Source organism: Ranitomeya variabilis, chromosome 3, assembly GCF_051348905.1.
Source record: "Ranitomeya variabilis isolate aRanVar5 chromosome 3, aRanVar5.hap1, whole genome shotgun sequence".
NCBI classification, from domain to species: domain Eukaryota; kingdom Metazoa; phylum Chordata; class Amphibia; order Anura; family Dendrobatidae; genus Ranitomeya; species Ranitomeya variabilis.
Window position 1 is genome coordinate 442271685 of NC_135234.1, and position 20724 is coordinate 442292408.

Sequence of the window (20724 nt, forward strand, 5' to 3'; positions counted from 1 at the left end):
CAATTCTAACTCCAACCCTAACCCCAACACACCCCTAACCCTAATCTCAACCCAATCCATAATCCTAATCACAACCCTAACGATAATCACAACCCTAACCCCAAAACAGCCCTAATCTCAACCCTAACCATAACCCTAATCAAAACCCTAAATCCAACACACCCCTAACCCTAATCCCAACCCTAACCCTAATCCCAACCCTAATCCCAAACGTAACACTAATCCCAACCCTAATCCAAACCCTAACCCTAATCCCAACTCTAACCCTAACTTTAGCCCCAACACTAACTTTAGCCCCAACCCTAACCATAACTTTAGCCCCCGTCGTCACAAAAAAAGTTCAATGTAACCTTTTTTTTGTACGTCGCGTCCGCCATTTCCGCGCATGCGTGGCCGTAACTCTGCCCCCTCCTCCCCAGGACATAGACTGGGCAGCGGATGCGTTGAAAACACCAAGGTTACTTACCGGTAGCCGGTTTTTCCGGAGCCCATGACAGCACACCTGAGGGATCCGCCCAGTCAGGACAGGAAACCTACTGAAATAAAAGGGCGGTACCTCTCCCTCGCTTCAGTTGGTTTTCCAGAGCATGAGAGGCCCTTTTGGTTAGTACATGGTAATCCATCACCACATTATAAATATAACAAAATACACCCAGCTAAAAAGTGCGCACCAAAGGGTGAAAAAGAGAAGGGAGGGAATATACAGGTGCTGTCATGGGCTCCGGAAAAACCGGCTACCGGTAAGTAACCTTGGTGTTTTCCCGTCTCCCATGACAGCACACCTGAGAGATTTTTGGAGAAAGAACACCTTAGGGAGGGACCACCGCTTGCAGCACCCTTCTACCAAAGGTAAGGTCAGACGAGGAGGATAGATCTAGCCGGTAGTGTCTAAAGAAGGTAGACGGAGAGGACCAGGTAGCGGCTTTACAAATTTGATCTATCGATACCTCTGCTTTTTCAGCCCAGGAAGTAGACACGGCCCTGGTGGAGTGAGCCTTGATGCCATCAGGGATCGGGGCGCCACAGGAAGCATAGGATAAGGAAATAGCCTCCCTAATCCACCTGGCAATAGTACACTTGGATACCCCATATCCTTTCCTACTACCCTGGAAGGCTATGAAAAGGGATTGATCTTTTCTCCACTGATTTGTCAAGGATATGTACTGCACAATAGCCCTCCTCACATCCAGTGTATGAAATTTTGCCTCCCCTGGGTTCCTAGGATTATTACAAAAGGAGGGCAACACAATCTCTTGACTTCTATGAAATTTAAGTACGACCTTTGGAAGGTATGCCGGATCTGGTCTGAGTACTACCCTGTCATCAAAAATTTGCGTGTAAGGAGGGGAGACGGACAGGGCCTGTAAATCACTCACCCTACGGGCTGATGTTAACGCAACCAGGAGTACCGTTTTAAGAGTGAGTATCTTTAATGATGATTCCTGCAGGGGTTCAAATGGACTATTGGTTAGAGCATTTAATACCAGATTTAAATCCCACGGGGGAAGTCTCTGAATTTTTATCGGTCTAGACCTACTACAGGATTTAATAAAGCGGGACACCCATCTATTGGAGGCAAGATTACAATTGTATAAGGCACCTAATGCCGACACCTGGACCTTGAGTGTATTGGTTGCCAACCCCAGTTGTAAACCCGCTTGTAAAAATTCTAAGATGGTACCCACAGGAGCCTTGTCCCCCAAAGGTTGCCCCGAAAAATCCAGAAACTTTTTCCACGTTCTACCGTAAATTCTAGATGTTACTGGTTTTCTACTTTTTAATAAGGTGGAAACTAACCCTGGCGAAAACCCCCGCCTACTCAGTAATGCCCTCTCAAATTCCAGGCTGCAAGATGGAAGCCCTTCACCTGAGAGTGGCATATTGGGCCCTGGGTTAGAAGGTCCGGAATCTCTGGTAGGATCCACGGATCGGTTATAGACATTTGTCTCAGGAGGGAGAACCAAGGTCTTTTCGGCCAAAATGGAGCAATCAATATTACTCTCGCTTGCTCCATCCTGATTTTCCTCACTACTGCTGGTATCATTGCTATTGGTGGAAACACATACGCGAGACTGAAATCCCATTGAATCTGCAGGGCATCTACTGCGAAGGGATTCTCCCTCGGGTCTAGTGAACAGAACCTGTCTACCTTCCTGTTGATTAGGGTGGCAAACAAATCTATCACAGGTAAGCCCCAGGCCTGCACTATCTCTTGAAAGACCCGGGGATTTAAAGACCACTCCCCCTGCCTCAGTGTCTTGCGACTTAGGTAGTCTGCTCTCGAATTCTCGATTCCCCTTATGTGAAGAGCAGAGAGGGATAGCAGGTGGTGCTCTGCTATTTGTAGGAGGACAGACGCTGACTTCATTAGGGAAGGGGATCTCGTCCCCCCTTGGTGGTTGATATATGCCACCACTGCGCGATTGTCCGACATGACCCTGGTATGGTGGCCCTGAATGATGGGAAGGAAGTGTTTCACAGCTCTTTCTACGGCCCCTAATTCCCTTAAATTTGACGCCTGTTGAGACTCTAGATGGGACCAAGATCCCTGAACTGAAAGAGTCCCTAAATGAGCTCCCCATCCTGTACCGCTTGCGTCTGTGGTGATGACCTGTTCTATCGGAGTTACCCACTGGACCCCAGATGTTAAATGATTTCTTATGGTCCACCATTTTAGGGAATCCGTTACCCCCAATGAAAGACACAGTTTGCCCTCTAAACGCCCTTTTAACAGTTTTTGCGCCGACAGGACCTCCCACTGTAATAATCTTAGATGGAATTGAGCCCATCTTACTGCGGGTATACAGGACGTCAGAGAGCCCAGCAAGGACATTGCTTTTCTCAAAGTCATTACAGGGTGTTGAATTGCTGATTCCACCAGATTTTGGATTTTGACCAACTTGTTTTCTGGTAGAAGACAAAGCTGACGCTCGGAGTCCAGAACCAGGCCTAAAAAGGACTGAACCGGCTCCGGCGTCAACCTTGATTTGGCAAGATTTATTTTCCACCCCAGCAATTCTAGTGTCGTCGTAACCTCTTCTATTTGTGACCGGCAGTGCGCCGCTGAGTTCCCTATTATCAGGAAGTCGTCCAGATATGGAACAATTACCACGTCCCGTGAGCGGAGGAAGGACATGACCTCTGACATCAGCTTGGTAAAAATTCTTGGCGCTATTGACAGGCCGAACGGGAGGGCAGCGTACTGATAGTGCCTGAGACAACCTTGGACATAAACCGCTACCCTTAGGAATTTTTGAAAATCTTGATGAATTGGGACGTGATAATAGGCGTCTTTTAAATCGATAGCTGCCATGAAGCACTGTGGGAACAGGAGTTTTATCGCTGTATTTATAGACTCCATTTTGAAGGAACAGTTTTTTACCGATTGATTGAGGTTTTTTAGATTGACGATAGTTCTTAAAGACCCGTCTGGTTTTTTTATCAAAAAAAGAGGGGAATAAAAACCTTTTCCCTGTTCCTCCCGCGGGACTTCTACCAGAACACGTTTTGAAACCAGCTCTAGTACCTCTGTCTCCAAGGCTAGCTGCTCTTCCGGGGTTTTTCTTTGGGGTGTTGAAATAAAAGTCCGTCGCGGTGGATAAACAAAATCTATTTTTAGGCCGTCTTTGACCACCATCAGAGCCCAATGAGAGGGGGAGATGTTTACCCATGCTGGGAAAAAGGATGAAAGCCTCCCCCCTACTGGCCTGGCGTCATTGGGAGGGCTTTTTAGTTGAAGTTGAGGGACCTTTAAACATATATCCAGATCCCCTTTTGTCTCTGGAGTCCCAGCCCCTTCTGTCTCCCGGGGGGCGGCCCCTACTAAATTTGCCCCTCCGAAAATAAGGCCTTCTAAAGTCCACTGGAAAGCGAGGAAAACCTTTTTTCCTGTCACCGGCTTTTTCCAGAATGTCCTCCAACTTTTTACCGAAGAGGAAATGGCCATCACATGGTATAGAACAGAGTCTATTTTTTGAGGGCAGGTCTCCCGGGCACCCCTTTAACCAGAGAGCACGCCTAGCTGCATTGGATAAACCTGCAGCTCTGGCCGCCAGCCTTACGGAATCTGCTGATGAATCTGCTATAAAGGCGGCTGCCCCTTTAGCCATAGTCACATTAGATAAAATTTCGTCTCTTGGGGCTTTAGATGTCAACTGCTCCTCTATTTGCTGTAACCAGACAATAAGGGAACGAGACACACAGGTTCCTGCAATTGCCGGTTTCAGTGCGCCTGCGGTTGCTTCCCAGGTGTGTCTTAAGAAACCGTCCGCCTTTTTATCTAAGGGGTCCCTTAATACCCCAGAGTCCTCTAAAGGAAGGGATAGTTTTTTAGAGGATTTTGCTACTGCGCCATCTATCTTAGGTACTTTATCCCAAGTCTCTGAATCTTTTTCCTCAAAGGGGTAACGTCTTTTAGAAGCCGAGGGCAGATTACCCGATTTTTCCGGCTTTTTCCATTCCTTTTCAATAAGGGCTTTTATTTTGGAGTTAACGGGAAACGTACGTTTTCTTTTTTCCTCCAACCCTCCGAACATAATGTCCTCCAGGGATTTGGTTGTTTTCTCGTCTTTTAGGCCCATAGAAGTTCTAACGGCTTTAACCAGTTTGTCCATGTTCTCGGTAAGAAAGCATGGACGCCCCCCAATATCACTGTCTGAGGAAGAGCCAGGGGACTTAGAGGCGGAGGAGCAGGGAGACAACGGATCCTCCTGATATTCCTCTTCAGAATGAGAAACCTCCGACGCGGAAACCGGTTCTGGGTCTCTACTACCCTTTTTCTTAAGGGCCGCTTTAACAGAGCCTTCTACTTCAGCTCTAATAATTGCCCTAAGACTAGAGGCAAAGTCAGGGGTTTCTTCCTGGATGGTTTTTTGAATACAATCTATGCAAAGACTTTTTTGCCACTGGACTGCCAACGGAGCTCTACAGAGGGCACATTCCTTATTCCTGGTCTTGGAGCTAGCCTTCCTCGGCGCCTGCCAAGTAAACAGAAAATGTAGCCTATTACCACCAGGGTGACATTCACGTAGATCACTCACCACCCGCTGACCACAAACGGTACCGGAATCTGAGGCGGACTAGGAGCACGTTGGACGATTCTCCTGGGGGTAGAATCCTGAGACGACCGACCAGGGCGTTTGCCACTCCTTGCACTCGAGCGGCTATCTTTTTTGGTACGCTGGTGAGCAGGCGTATCACTTGAAAGGGGCTCACGCTGCTGCTGCTGCTGCTGTAAAGGCTGCTGCTGCTGCTGGAGTTCCATACGATCCTCCATGTCTGGATAGCTGCATGGAAATGAGCGTTGTTCCAGCGTTATTTCTCCCTTAATAAAGGGTACTCGTGCTCCCACCTCTTCCGGTGACCGTTGCGCTCTTTTTCCTCCCCCTGGATACCGCCGGGTAGCCTGTGGCGTTACCGGCGTTCTTTGCATGGGCGCCGCCATCTTGGATCCGGCGCGCCGGTCTGACGTCACGCGGGCACGCCCACTCCCAGCGTACCTTGCGCGAAACGTCAGCCGCGCACCCGGAAGTGGCCCAGCTGAGGGGGAGAGAGCGGCGTGGTGGACAGAGACCGGCCCCAGGAGTCCGGACTGTGCCGGACCGACGCCCGCACGTGCGCAAGAGCCCTATGGGATCTGCGAACGGCGCTACCGCTTCCTGAAGGCCGACATACAGGCGCCCTGCCTGTGCTTCCAGTGCCGGGACAGGAGCGGGTAAGAAGATCTTCTATTAATAAAATCGAACCGCCGTTCTTCAGCACAAGGGGTTCCCATCAGGACAGGAAACCCAACTGAAGCGAGGGAGAGGTACCGCCCTTTTATTTCAGTAGGTTTCCTGTCCTGACTGGGCGGATCCCTCAGGTGTGCTGTCATGGGAGACGGGAAAAACTGCATCCGCTGCCCACGTTGTGCACAATTTTCACAACGTGCGTCGGTACATCGGGCCGACGCATTGCGACCGCCCCGTACCGACGCAAGTGTGAAAGAAGCCTAAGGCTACTTTCACACTAGCGTCGTACTCGGCCCATCGCAGTGTGTCGGGCCGACGTACCGACGCTAGCGTTGTAAGCGCCGCACAACGGGTGCAGCGGATGCTGTTTTTTCAACGCATCCGCTGCCCCATTGTGAGGTGCGGGGAGGCGGGGGCGGAGTTCCGGCCACGCATGCGCGGTCGGAAATGGCGGACACGTCGCACAAAAAAGTTACATGTAGTTTTTTTGTGTCGACGGTCCGCCAAAGCACGACGCATCCGTCGCACGACGGATGCGACATGTGGCAATCCGTCGCAATGCGTCGCTAATGCAAGCCAATGGAGAAAAAACGCATCCTGCAAGCACTTTTGCAGGATGCGTTTTTTCTCCAACGACGCATTGCGACGGAAGCCAAAAAACACTAGTGTGAAAGTAGCCTAACCCTAACCCTAACCCTAACCCTAAATTTAGCCCTAACCCTAACTCTAACCCTAACCCTAACTCTAACCCTAACCCTAACTCTAACCCTAACCCTAACCCTAACCCTAACTCTAACCCTAACCCTAATTTTAGCCCCAACTTGTCTTCTCCTGCCGGCCGGCAGATGGCAGCAGATGGCGGGCGCACTGCGCATGCGCCCGCCATGATGAAAAAGCCGGCTGGCAGGAGAAGACAGAAGAGGACCCAGGGACCCCGGGTGAGTATGATAGGGTCCCCGAATCCCCCTATTTCTCTGTCCTCTAATGTGCGATCACATCAGAGGACAGAGAAATAACTGATCGCTTTTTTTTTTTTTTTTTTTTTTGCGGTCGCCGGTAAACTGTTAATTACCGGCGATCGCAAAGCAGGGGTCGGTGCAAACCGACCCCGATCATGTTCTTTGGGGTCTCGGCTACCCCCGGCAGCCGAGACCCCAAAGATCTTCCGGGTGCCGGGCGGCGGGCGCACTGCGCGTGCGCCCGCCATTTTTTCCCGGAAAAAAGATGGCGGCGCCCATGGGGAGACACGAGGAGCACCGGGGGAGGTAGGTGAGTATTGGGGGGCTATTGGGGGCCATCGGGGACCACATTTCTCTGTCCTCTGATGTGCGATCACATCGGAGGACAGAGAAATTAAACGGCAAATCGCGTTTTGTTTTTTTTTGTTGCGACCGCCGGTAAACGGTTAATTACCGGCGATCGCAACTCGGGGGTCGGTAAAACCCCCCCGAATCATGTTCTCTGGGGTCTCGGCTACCCTCGGCAACCGAGACCCCAGAGAAAATCCGACTCTGGGGGGCGCTATTCACTTTTTCCACAGCGCCGTTAATTAACGGCGCTGTGGATTAAGTACCCTTAGCGGCCGCCGTTAAAAGGCGTATCGGCGGTCGTTAAGGGGTTAAGTCTGCAGTTTGCCATCCAATATGATACTGAATGTCAAACCATGCTTCAAAGATAGATTGATAAATAGATAGATATCACCCTCCCCCACCTCACATTGGAACACTGCTAGTATTATTAACATTAGTTGTACTCCATCTCCCTCTTTCAATTGTGCACTCTGGAATCCACGGTTTGTTTGTAGCAAGCTTCCTTACCTGCACAACTACTTTTAGAACAATTCTCTTAATCTGCTGGCTCTCGCCAAAACCTGAATTCTGACACTGTTTTCCCTTTCCACTATTTATTAAGGCAGCTTACACTTTTCCCATTCCCCGAGACCAGCAAATAGACTTGGTGGTGGTGTCGGCATACTCCTGTCCTCACAATGCTCCTTCCAAATCATCACCCCTGTTCCATCACCTTCATTCCCTTCTTTTGAAGTCCACACCATCAGGCTCTTACATCCCCTCTCCCTCAGAGTAGCTGTCATATACCGTCCCCCAGGCTCACCCACTCAGTTCCTTGATCAGTTTTTCTTCCTGGCTGCTGCACTTCATGTCCTCAGAATTACCAATCCTTTTCCTGGGAGACATCAACATCCCCATAAACAACCCTACCTACCCGTCTGCATCCCAGCTTCTATCTCTAACCACTTCTCTTGGCCTCTCACAGCTTTCAACCTCTGAGACACATAAAGACGGCAACAACCTTGATCTCATCCTTGCCGGCTCTGTTCAATCTCCTAACTAGATAACTCTGACCACAACATTCTCTCCTTCATGCTCACAAATCCTTGCCGACCCGTGCACACTCCTACCTATCACACATTCAGAAATGTACAAGCCATTAACCTTCATACCCTTACAGACTCCCTACACTCACAACTGTCCCCAATCCCCTCTATTTCCTGTCCTGATCTGGATGTAAATCACTGCAAAGAAACTATCAGAAGTGCCCTGGACAAAGTAGCACCCCACACCCTCAGAACCTCCAAAAACAGAGTAAAACAGCCCCGGCTCACATAGAAAACGTAATTTCTCCAGCGATGCTCTAGGACTACTGAACGCAAATGGAGGAAAATTTGCACACCAGAAAACTTTATCCACTACAAATTCATGTTAAGAACCTATAACTCTGCTCTTCACTTCGCCAAACAGACCTACTTTACCACGCTGATCTCCTCACTATCCAACAACCCCAAAAAACTCTTCAACACATTTTACTTTCTCCTCAGTCCTAAAACACAAGCCCCTATCACACACATTTGTGCTAATAATCTGGCCTCCCACTTTACAGAGAAAATAGAAAATATCCATCAGTAAATCCGCTCCCAGCCTCCAAGTGCTGGGACTCCCATCTCTGCCCTCACCTCCTCTGACTCACACTCCACATTTGACCCAGTCACAGAAGAAGTCTCCAGGTTCTTCTCTTCTTCTCGCCCTACTAAATGAACTACTGACCCCATTCCTTCACTCAACTCCAGTTTCTCTCTACAGTTATCACTACTCACCTAACTAAAATCCTCAATCTCTCCCTCTCCTCCGGTATCTTCCCCTCCTCCTTCAAACACTATCATTACGCCATTATTGAAAAAAAACTTCTCTTGACCCATCCTGCACAAATAACTACAGACCAGTCTCCAATCTCCCCTTTTTCTCTAAACTTTTGGAATGCCTGGTCTACTCCTGCCTTACCCGTTACTTCTCCATTAACTCACTCCTAGATCCATCACAGTATTGTTTCTGCCCCCTACATTCTACAGAAACTGCATTCATCAAAGTGACCAGCAAACATTTGACAGCAAAATGTAACAGTGACCACTCTCTGATCATTTTTCTTGACCAGCTTTTGACACTGTTGACCACCACTTCCTACTCTCTATGCACCACTCATTAGGCATAAAAGGACATTGCTTTTTCCTGGTTCTCTTCCTATATTTCTGACTGTGCCTTTAGTGTATCATTTTCTGGCTCAATTTTTTCTCTTCCTCTCACTATTAAGGTCTCTCAGGGCTCAGTCCTTGGCCCTGTTCTCTCTCTACACAGCCCCAGTTGGACAGTTCATAAGCAAATTTGGCTTTCAGTACCCTCTTTATGCTGATGACACAGAACTATACACTTCATATCCTGACCTTACCCTCGCTGTAATACAGAACACCAGTGACTGTCTGTCCGTAGTTTCCAACATTGAACTTCTTCTGCTCCCACCGTCTACTAACCTCCATAAATCTGACATCTCCCTCGTAATGTGTGGCACCACAATAACGCCTAGGCAGCATGCTCGCTGTCTGGGTGTTATGTTTGACACCAATCTTTCCTTCACCTCCTATGTACAATCTCTTGACTGCTCTTGTGGCTTGCACTTGAAGAACATCTCTAGAATCCGCCCCTTGGGTATTGCTTGTTTTTTGCATTTTTTTAAAAACTGACTGATCATATGGCAAAAAGTTTTTTGAAGGGAACAATCCATTTTAAAGAGTATTCAAGCCTAATTTTTTTTTACCTACCCACTGGATACTTGATAATGGCTAGATAAGTTGTGGCCCATCATTAGTACTGGACAAGTCGCTAGAATGTGGAACTTTTGCCCTCTTTCTCCTTGCATCTTTGGATAACCCTAGTTTCTTGGACTTTAATGGAGTTGCAAGAGTGGAGAACATGAATAAGCCCACACTGATCTAACAGTTATCATCGCTTCAGTGATATAGCCTACCCCTTTACCTGTAGATGTAAAATGTAGTCAATTTCCTACAATTATGCATTTTACCTGGTACTATGGATCCTTACACAAATACAGGCACCTTGAGTTCTTACCTGTGGTCTGGCTAATATATTAGTTCCCAAGTGGCACCTAGCTATCTCGCTCACTTCATTAGACATTAGCCTCAGAAGATTTAGAAATACTTTGGGTTGACGATAATATCTGTAGTATGGAAGAAAAGAAAATGAGAATCAGCTATTAAATAGGATGCCCTATTAAATTGCATAAAGCCAAAAATTAATACTCACATGCACATTGGTTAGTGGCCAGAAATTACAATGGCTTTAACACAAATGTCTGTCCAAAGTCTATGTATTGAGATTATATCAACCTAAATTGCTGTGTAGAAATAATCTATTGAACTGTGCCATTTCATAGAAAACTGATCTGACTGGCTCAAAACTTGTTTTTCTACAATCTCCTTTATGACTAGAATCTGTCATATATCTCATGCTAACATAGGCAGATTATAATGAGGGCAATCTGGGCTAGCGTCCGGGGCCCGAGGCTCCAGGGGGCCCATGCCCTCATTATAATGTTCTGTGTGGTGCATATATCCCAGCAGGGAGATTTCCTGGACCTGCGTTGCAGACGATGTAGAATGGCAGCGCAGCTCCAGAGTAGTTCCTGTCGCCTCTATTGTGCCAGCACGTTGTCATCGGCAGGTACTGGCGCGTTGACGTAATCACGCTAGCATGTACGTGCTAACCAGAGAAGTCGAGCCTCGGGGACAGCAGCAGAACGCCAGGGTAATAGGAGCGAGGTGAGTATATCAGTATGTCTTTTGGTTTTTTATTAATATGTGTATGAGACATGAGTACTGTACATAGGAGGCTATAGATGGGCTCACTTTGTGTACAGGAGACTATATTGCGACTCATATTGTCTACAGGAGGCTATATAGAGGCTCACACTGAATACAGGAGGATATATAGGGGCTCACACTGTATACAGGAGGCTATATAGGGGCTCACACTATATACAGGAGGCTATATAGGGACTCATACTCTATGCAGGACGCTATATAGGGACTCACACTATATACAAAAGGCTATGTGGGGCTTATACTGTATATAGGAGGCTATGTGCGGGTTCATACTGTATGTAGGAGGCTACATACGGGCTTATGCCGTATATAGAAGGCTATGTGTGGGCTTACACTGTATATAGGAAGCTATGGGTTGGTTCATACTGTATATAGGAGGCTATGTGTGGGCTCATACAATATATAGGAGGCTATGGGCGGGCTCATACTGTATATAGTAGGCTATGTGGGGATCATACTGCATTTAGGAGGCTATGTGCAAGCTCATACTGCATATAGGAGGGTATGTGGGGGCACATAATGTATATAGGAGGCTATGTGAGGGCTCATACTGTATATAGGAGATTATGTGCGTGTTCATACTGTATATAGGAGGCTATATGGGGCTCGCACTGTATATAGGGAACTATGTGGGGTTTATACTGTATATAGGTAGTTATGTGGGGGCACATACTGTATGTAGGGGGAGGTGTGTGGATTCATCCTGTATGTAAGGGGCTGTGTGGATTCTCATATTGTATGTAGGGGGCTATGTGAGGGCATATTGTCTGGACCTGTGAGCTTTTATCTTCATTGCAGCATGGCTTATGGTCTCCTTTTCTTGTCCTGATTGAAGGAATTCCCTGATATAACCCTGACCAAAAGCGGGGGAAAACACGTTGAAAGAAGATGCCATTAAGCTAAGTACACAACTGTTCATCGAAATGTGACTATGAAGTATATGGATGTTTTGTGGTTTTAACAGCACTGCCACTCAACTGGTCATTTGTGATCTGAAGGGTTATTCTTTGTTATACAAAGACATTATATATGTTTCCTCTTGGACTTTGTTGAAAACTATTGATAATATATTATTATTATTATTATTATTATTATTATTTATATAGCACCATTAATACTGTATTGCAGTCATCATATTATTATATAACACTGTGTAGTTACAATTGCTTGTGTTGCCTTTGTACCTAGATAATTCTTTTCTTTGCTCTACGTAGAAATAGGAAGTCTCTTCTCCCTGCATTTATCATCCCCCTATTCACCTCCTGACTCAGCTGCTCCCTCCTCCCCCTGTCAGGGACTTTTGCAGTGATTCCTTACTCATGCAGGGAAAATAGAGTTCCTGTTTCTACATAGAGCTTATAATGATATAGCTAATCATTTTTTATCACATGATGTCATAGACCTAATGGAAAAGAGAAGAATTAACTGGGTAGAAAGGAAAAATGAGCAATTGTAAGTACACAGTTACATATAATATGATGACTGCAATATATTAAGAGGATAACAACTTTGATGAGAGTGCTTCTTTAATTGGCAGCCAAGCTATATAAATAGTGTAAGCATGTGTGACAAAGTCACTGGCAAAGTACTGGAGGAGAGATATGTGTCACTGAGGTAATAAACTTCAGTGATATGAAACTAGGAAAATGCTCCAGCACACTAAGTGCTGAGAGGGGTTAATCGGCCATAATAAGGGCTAGGTTTAGTGAACAGCGGAAGAGTGGGTGGAAGGCTGTTCACCATCTCTCCACCCCAGATGGTTTTTAATAAACCAGTTAAAGATTTAAAGAGACAACGTTCCTCTGTCTACCTCTATGTGCAGCCGAGTGAGCAGATCGACCACACATGATGTGACCATATTTAACATAGAAATAGTGAAACAGCAGTGAAAAAAACAGCTGATTCATTAATACCTGCAGAAAAAAAATAGTTTACCTTGAATGAATCCAAACCAAATACAAATTATGTAATATGAGGAAGAAGAATTTCTTTTTCTCCTTAGAAGTTTTAGCAGACCTCAGCTGATCGTAGCAACGAGTCAATATTTCCAAAAATGTAACGTTTTCAGATGCCTCAAAATGTGCCTAAATAGAAAAAAAATGTTAGACAACTATGAAAATTGTCATGTGTGCATTGTAATCCAAGCGTGGGAATAATGTACACCACTGGTAGTAAGTCTACAACATTTATGGGATTTTAAGGGCGCCAGATGCGACCCTTATCTCCAGCTGAGGACAGCATAATTGAAAAACATGGTTCTCTTTTACCATGAAAAGGGTTGTGCACATAAAAATAGTCAAAAGACCCACTAAGGGCAAGTGCACACAGCACAAGTTTTCCAAGGCAAAGTCGCTTCAGGAAACCAACAGCAGTGTTTTTCCTGAAGAATTTCTTGTTGCCATTTTTTCTGTAATATTTTCAGTGGCTCCACCATCTTTATTCGTGATTTCAAATTTAAACAGCCCAAGCATGAACAGGCTACTTCTTTTAATTGCTTCCAGGTTTTCAAAGCCTGAGACGGTTAAAAGAGGTGACAAAAGACGGAACATGTGCACAGCAAGTCATTTTTATATTGCTGTGCATTATGTTCATTCTTTGTAGCATGTGATTAGCGCTTTTTCAGGTGGGTTCCAGGTGGAATCTGTCAGTAACAATTTTGTATGTGCATACCCTAGTAGTGAAGACGTTGACATGAAAAAATAAAAGTACATAAGATCCTGATCTTTCATTACACAGTACTAAGTACATACAGTGGGGAATATAAGTATTTGATATGCTGACAATTTTGCAAGTTTTCCCACCTAAAGGCATGGAGAGGTCTGTAATTTTTAGCATAGGTATACACTTCAACTGTGAGGCCGGGGTCACACTTGCGTGCGCAATGCGAGGAACTCACGCAAATCTCTCACCTCAATACCCGGCACTGCCGCCGGCACTCGGGACCGGAGCATGCAGCCACACGCTCCGGTCCAGAGTGCCGGCGGCAGGGCCGGGTATTGAGGTGAGAGATTTGCGCGAGTTTCTCGCATTGCACTCGCAAGTGTGACCCCAGCCTGAGAGACAGAATCTTAAAAAAATCCAGAAAATCACATTGTATGATTTTGAAATAATTAAATTGCATTTTATTGCATTAAATAAATATTTGATCACCTACCAACCAGTAAGAATTGTGGCTCTTACAGACTTGTTTTTCTTTAAGAAGCCCTCCTACTCTGCACTCATTATCTGTATTAATTGCACCTGTTTGCACTCGTTACCTGTATAAAAGTCACCTGTCCACACACTCGATCACACTCCAAACTCTCCACCATGACCAAGACCAAAGACAAAGAGCTGTCTTAGGACACCAGGGACAAAATTGTAGACCTGCACAAGGCTGGGATGAGCTACAGGGCAGTAGGCAAGTAGTTTAGTGAGAAGACATACATGATCTCTCCTCATGGGGTAAGGATGATTCTGAGAAAGGTCAGGAATCAGCCCAGAAATAAATGGGAGGGCCTGGTCAATGACCTGAAGAGAGCTGGGATCACAGTCGCAAACATTACTGTTATTAGTAACACACTACGCCATTATGGATTAAAATTCTGCAGGGCATGCAAGGCTTCCCCTGCTCAGGCCAGCACATGTTCAGGCTTGTTTGTAGTTCACCAATGACCTTCTGGATGATCCAGAGGAGGAATGGGAGAAGATTATGTGGTCAGATGAGAACAAAATCAAACTTTTTGGTATCAACTCAACTTCCCGTGTTTGGAGAAAGAATAAGCATGAGTACAACCCAAAGAACACTGTCCCAACCGTGAAGTATGGAGGGGGAAACATCATACTTTGGGGGTGCTTTTCTGCAAAGGGAACAGACAACTGCACCCTATTGAAGGGAGAATGGAAGGGATTGTGTATCATGAAATTTTGGCCAACAACCTCCTTCCCTCAGTAAGAGCATTGAAGATGAGTTGTGGCTGGATTTTCCAGCATGACAATGACCCGAAACACACAGCAAGGACAACTAAGGCGTCTCTCTGTAAGAAGCATTTCAAGGTCCTGGAGTGGCCTAGCCAGTCTCTAGACCTGAATCCAATAGAAAATCTTTGGAGGGACTGAAACTCAATGTTGCCCAGTGACAGCCCTGAAACTTGTAAGATCTGGAGAAGATCTGTATGGAGGAGTGGGCCAAAATCCCTGCTGCAACGAGTGCAAACTTGGTTAAGAACTAAAGAACACATCTGACATATGTAATTACAAACAAAGGTTGCTGTACCAAATATTAAGTTCTGTTTTTGTATTGTATCAAATACTTATTTCATGCATAAAATGCAAATTAATTATGTAAAATTTATACAATGTGATTTTCTGGATTTTGTTTAAGATTCTGTCTCTCACATCTGAAGTGTATCAACAATCAAAATTACATACCTCTCCATTCTTTGTAGGTGGGAAAATTTTCCCACTGTATATGTTCTTCTTCCCTGTTTCTCTGCCTTTGGCTCAGGTGTCCTGCATATATACCGTACTGTATATTGTACTGTATGAAATACAGCATTGTTTCATGTGCAACACCAAATATTTATTAAGGGCAGTGCAGTTAGCAGCAGGAAAGCAGAACAGCAGTACAGTGCCTTGAGAAAGTATTCGGCTCCCTGGAACTTTTCAACCTTTTCCCACATATCATGATTTAAACAAAAAGATACCAAATGTAAATTTTTGGTGAAGAATCAACAACAAGTGGAACACAATTGTGAAGTTGAACGAAATGTATTGGTTATTTAAAATTTTTGTGGAAATTCAAAAACTGAAAAGTGGGGCGTGCAATATTATTTGGCCCCTTTAACATAATATTTTGTTGCGCCACCTTTTGCTGCGATTACAGCTGAAAGTCGCTTGGGGTATGTCTCTATCAGTTTTGTACATCGAGAGACTGAAATCTTTATGTTTGAAGCATGATATGTGGGAAAAGGTTGAAAAGTTCCAGGGAGCCGAATACTTTCGCAAGGCACTGTATATGACATGGACCCAGGAACTGTATATTCTGTATGGTACACAGAATTACAAGGCAGGGCAGGGGCTACATGGTGAGCAGTACACTCTTAAAGGGAATCTGTCATCACATTTGACCTATTTAAACTATTAACCCCTTCATGACATGCGCCGTACATGTACAGCGCATGTCGTGCATCTCCCTTTGATGTGGGCTCCGGCGCTGAGCCCACATATTTTCCGGCACATGTCAGCTGTTTTGAACAGCTGACATGTGCCCCTAACAGCCACGGGTGGAATCGCGATCCACCCGCAGCTGTTAACCTGTTAAATGCCACTGTCAATCTCGGACAGCGGTATTTAATGTGATCATGCCAGAAGTACGTCACTAATCCCACCCATCGTTGCCTGTGTCACATGACCACGGGTCGCCAATGCGTTGGTATGACAACCCGGGGTCTGCAGGAGACTCCTGTGGTTGTCATTGCCGGATTACTATGAGCGCCACCAGGCGGTCAGCGCTCATAGCAAGTGAGCATTTCTGCTACACACAGGCGATCTGATCATCGCCTGTTTGTACCAGAGGCGATTGGATTATCGCAGCTTCTAGTCTCTCGTGGGGAAAAGTAAAAAATAAAAAAAAGAAAAGTGAAAAATAAAAAAAAATGTTTTAAAAAATATTTAAAAAATTAAAAAAATATAAACGTTCAAATCACCCCCCATACGCCCCATTCAAAATAAAATAATAATAATAATAATAATAATAATGATAATAAAAAATACACATTTGGTATCGCCACATTCAGAATCGCTTGATCTATCAAGATATAAAAAGAATCCAATTGGTAAACGATGTAGCAAAAAAAAAGTCAAAACGACAGAATTACGTTTTTTTTTTTTATCACATCCTTTGTACAGTATATAGGGCAGCAAAAAGATGGAATCTGTCAGCAGGTTTTTGCTATGTAATCTGAAAACAGCATAATATAAGCGCTGAGACCCTAATACTTATGATGTGGTACTCACTGGGCTGTGTATTGCTGTTTCAATAAAATTTGTGTTTTATTAGCAGGATATTATCACTACAGGACTTGTGCCTCCTAGTCCTCTAGCCCTGTGTAAACACGCTTCCTCCATTGATGAGCAGCTGTCAATATAAAGTGTACACAGAAAGCTGCTAATCAGGAGTGTGAGCGGGTTTACTGTACATAGTGCTCAGCATTTGAGCACTGCTACATCTACGGCCAGTCTCACACGTCCAGATAATTCCGGTACCGGAAAAATCGGTACCGGAATTATCCATGTCCGTGTGCCCGTGCGTTTCTGTGGCACATCAGTGTGGCACACGTGTGCCGCCCGTGTGCCAACTGGGTACCACACGCGCCGTGCAGGAGACAGCGCTAGAGATAAGCGCTGTCCCCCCCACGTGGTGCTGAAGCCGCCATTCATATCTTCTCTGCAGCAGCGTTTGCTGTAGAGAAGATATGAATAATCCTTTTTTTTTTTTTGTTTCTCGTGTTTAACATAAAGATCCATGTCCCCAACCCCCTCCCACCCCCTGTGCGCCCGCCCGCTGTTACTAAAATACTCACCCGCCTCCCTCGCAGTGTCCTGTCCTGGCCGCACCTTCTACTGTATGAGCGGTCACGTGGGGCCGCCGATTACAGTCATGAATATGCGGCTCCACCTCCCATAGGGGTGGAGCCGCATATTCATTTCTGTAATGGGCGGCCCCACGTGACCGCATACAGGAGAAGCTGCGGCCAGGACAGGACACTGTGAGGGAGGCGGGTGAGTATTTTAATAACAGCGGGCGGGCGCACAGGGGGTGGGAGGGGGGTGGGGACAGGGATCTTTATGTTAAACACGAGAAACAAAAAAAAAAAAGGATTATTCATATCTTCTCTACAGCAAACGCTGCTGCAGAGAAGATATGAATGGCAGCTTCAGCACCACATGGGGGGACAGCACTTACTGTAGCGCTGTCTCCTGCACGGCACACGGACTGCACACGGACAACGTCCGTGTGCGGTACGTGTTTTACACGGACCCATTGACTTTAATGGGTCCGTGTAATCCGTGCGCTCCCACGAACACTGACATGTCTCCGTGTTTGGCACACGGAGACACGGTCCGCAAAAAATCAATGACATCTGCACAGATACATTGATTTCAATGTGTCTACGTGTGTCAGTGGCTCCGGTACGTGAGGAAACTGTCACCTCACGTACCGGAGCCACTGACGTGTGAAACCGGCCTACAGCAAAGAAAACAGGGATTCTATTAACATCAGAGCATGTAAACCAGTAAGTGGCACATCACTGGAATCAGGATCTCTGCCCTTACACCATGTGGCTCTCAGGTTACATAACAAAAATCTGCTGACAAATTCCATTTAAATGTGAAAAAGCTCTTTTACGTTCTTTATTGTGAAACTTAGATTGGAGAGTTAAATACAATCTAACAAAGTAATTGAAAAATATGCAACCGGTAAAGTAATTGACTGAGAAAGCTTAAAGACAGGTTCAGTTTTATTATTCATTAATAGGTGTACTGTTCCGTCAATTATGATTCCAGCTGGCTTTCCATTTTTTTTTAGATCCCATTATTTTTGCCAATATGCAGAACTGATAAGCAGCTAGAACCCAGCAGACCTTTCTTATTTACTGCACTAGGTTCATAGAGGGAACAGTTCTATTTACTAAAATTGTTAGTGGAAAATCTGAAAATAATATTATTTTTTTTTAAGATATACTTGTACTTACTTTCTTCACATCCTGAGTCACTGATGCAATGGATTTTCCATACATACTTTTTGCCTGCTCCAGTTGGCTGACCATTTCTCTGGCTTCAGCAGAATTTAACTGCATTTTTATGGATTCCAAGTTATGAATATGAAACTCCCACATTTCTTTTTCATGGTAGATCCCCGCAAACACACCCTTAGACTTGATCTCCGCAAGAGGGTCATGTTTAAGTACCACCTGTATTAAATATATGGATAAATAAATCCCTATTCTAGTCAGGCACCAAATATCACATCCTTTATCAGGAGAGAATACTCCTGTGGACTAAGGGTACCGTCACACAGTGCCATTTTCATCGCTATGACGGCACGATTCGTGACGTTGCAGCGTCGTATAAGTATCGCTCCAGCGTCGTAGACTGCGGTCACACGTTGCAATACACGGCGCTGGAGCGATAATTTCATGACGTATTTGCGATGTAGAAGCCGTTGGTTACTGTGCGCACATCGTATACAACCTGTGTCACACGATGCAATCATGCCGCCACAGCGGGACACTAGACGACGAAAGAAAGTTTCAAACGATCTGCTACGACGTACGATTCTCAGCGGGGATCCGGATCGCAGTAGCGTGTCAGACACAGCGATATCGTAACGATATCGCTAGAACGTCACGAATCGTGCCGTCGTAGCGATGAAAATTTCACTGTGTGACGGTACCCTAAGGGGAATCGAACCAAGGCTTCCACACCTTATCACAGTTTTAGGACAGTGTCTATTTTTCTATACCTCCCTCTCATAGGAAGCTGCAGTATTTACCATATTGACCCAGTGTGCAATCCGCAGGAGTCTTCTAGTCCTCCATCTCATGGCTATAGCCGTGCGAGCTAAAATAAATTCTGCAGCCTCTTCCCCACTCCTATGGCAATCTGCAATGCTAGATCTTTTTCGCATGAGAAATACGTCCCCATTTTGTTGACATTATCCAAATAAGTGGTGTTTGAGCTGGTAAATGTGGTAGGGGGACCATTTTGGATCTTTTCCCAAATTCCCTGTGTCTGAACCTGTACCTGTCTCTAAAACCTGCAGTGACTGAACCAGTACCTGCCGGTATCTCTGCCGTGCCTACCTGCACTTGCCTGTATATTAGTCGTGCCTGCCTGCACTGACATGCCTGCATACCAGTCATGGCTGCCAGTACCTGCCTGTCTGTGAATCAGCTGTGCCATTGTACCTGCCTGCACCTGCCATTATAGTGTCTTGTCCATTGGGTATCAGCTGCTACTACCTGATGCCGCCCTGGAGTGGTGCCTGGCAGCTACCTGACCTCACCACTAGAGGCTCCAGTGAACACCAAGGTAGCTGCTTAGTCATGCCACTCCGGGGTAAGACTGGCACACTGGGTCCACGAACCACGCTCGGGGTAAACAGTTTTTGCGTGAGCGTAACACATGGCAGTTTGGGGAGTGTTTACCATCAAAGTATACACATATTGGATACTACACAGCGTTCACTACTAACAATGGTAGATCTCACATGAAATAAATCAGAGACAAACTGCCTATTTCTCATGCAAGAATCGCATCGTAAACCTCATACTGGCTGTCCGCTCTCCCCACATGAGTTGACAGTTGCATAGTAATCCATCACGCTGTCATGCTCAGGTCAGGAGAGGTGCCGGCCAGTCCGTGCAGTGCGATGCGATTTTCGCATGAGAAATACGTCCCCATTTTGTTGACATTATCCAAATAAGTGGTGTTTGAGCTGGTAAATGTGGTAGGGGGACCTTTATACATTTGGCAATCATCCTGAAAAACCTTTCATAATGCTAATGTATCAGATTACTAATATCAGCACAGTGGTTCAGTGGTTATTAAGGCAGCTTTGTAGAGCTGAGGTCCTGGAGTTTGAGTTTGTATGTTCTCCACGTGTTTGCGTGGGCTTCCTCTGGGTACTCTGGGTTCCTCTCCCACTCCAAACACATACTGATAGGGAATTTAGATTGTGAGCCCCAATGGGGACAGCGATAATAATGTCTGTAAAGCGCTGTGGAATTAATAGCAGCATATAAGTGTGTAAAATAAATAAAT

The 20724-nt window shown here is 45.7% G+C and overlaps 1 protein-coding gene across 1 annotated transcript in view; it reads right to left on the minus strand.

Moving 5' to 3' along the window:
* Positions 1 to 20724, minus strand: part of LOC143817709 (uncharacterized) — a 281558-nt gene that overhangs the window by 233119 nt on the left and 27715 nt on the right. Inside the window, exons 6-8 of the mRNA XM_077299196.1 lie at positions 18654 to 18872; positions 12853 to 13001; positions 10145 to 10253 (exon numbers count right to left, since the gene is read on the minus strand). Of these exons, the coding sequence (XP_077155311.1) occupies positions 10145 to 10253; positions 12853 to 13001; positions 18654 to 18872 (477 nt within the window). The remainder of the gene's footprint in view (positions 1 to 10144; positions 10254 to 12852; positions 13002 to 18653; positions 18873 to 20724) is intronic.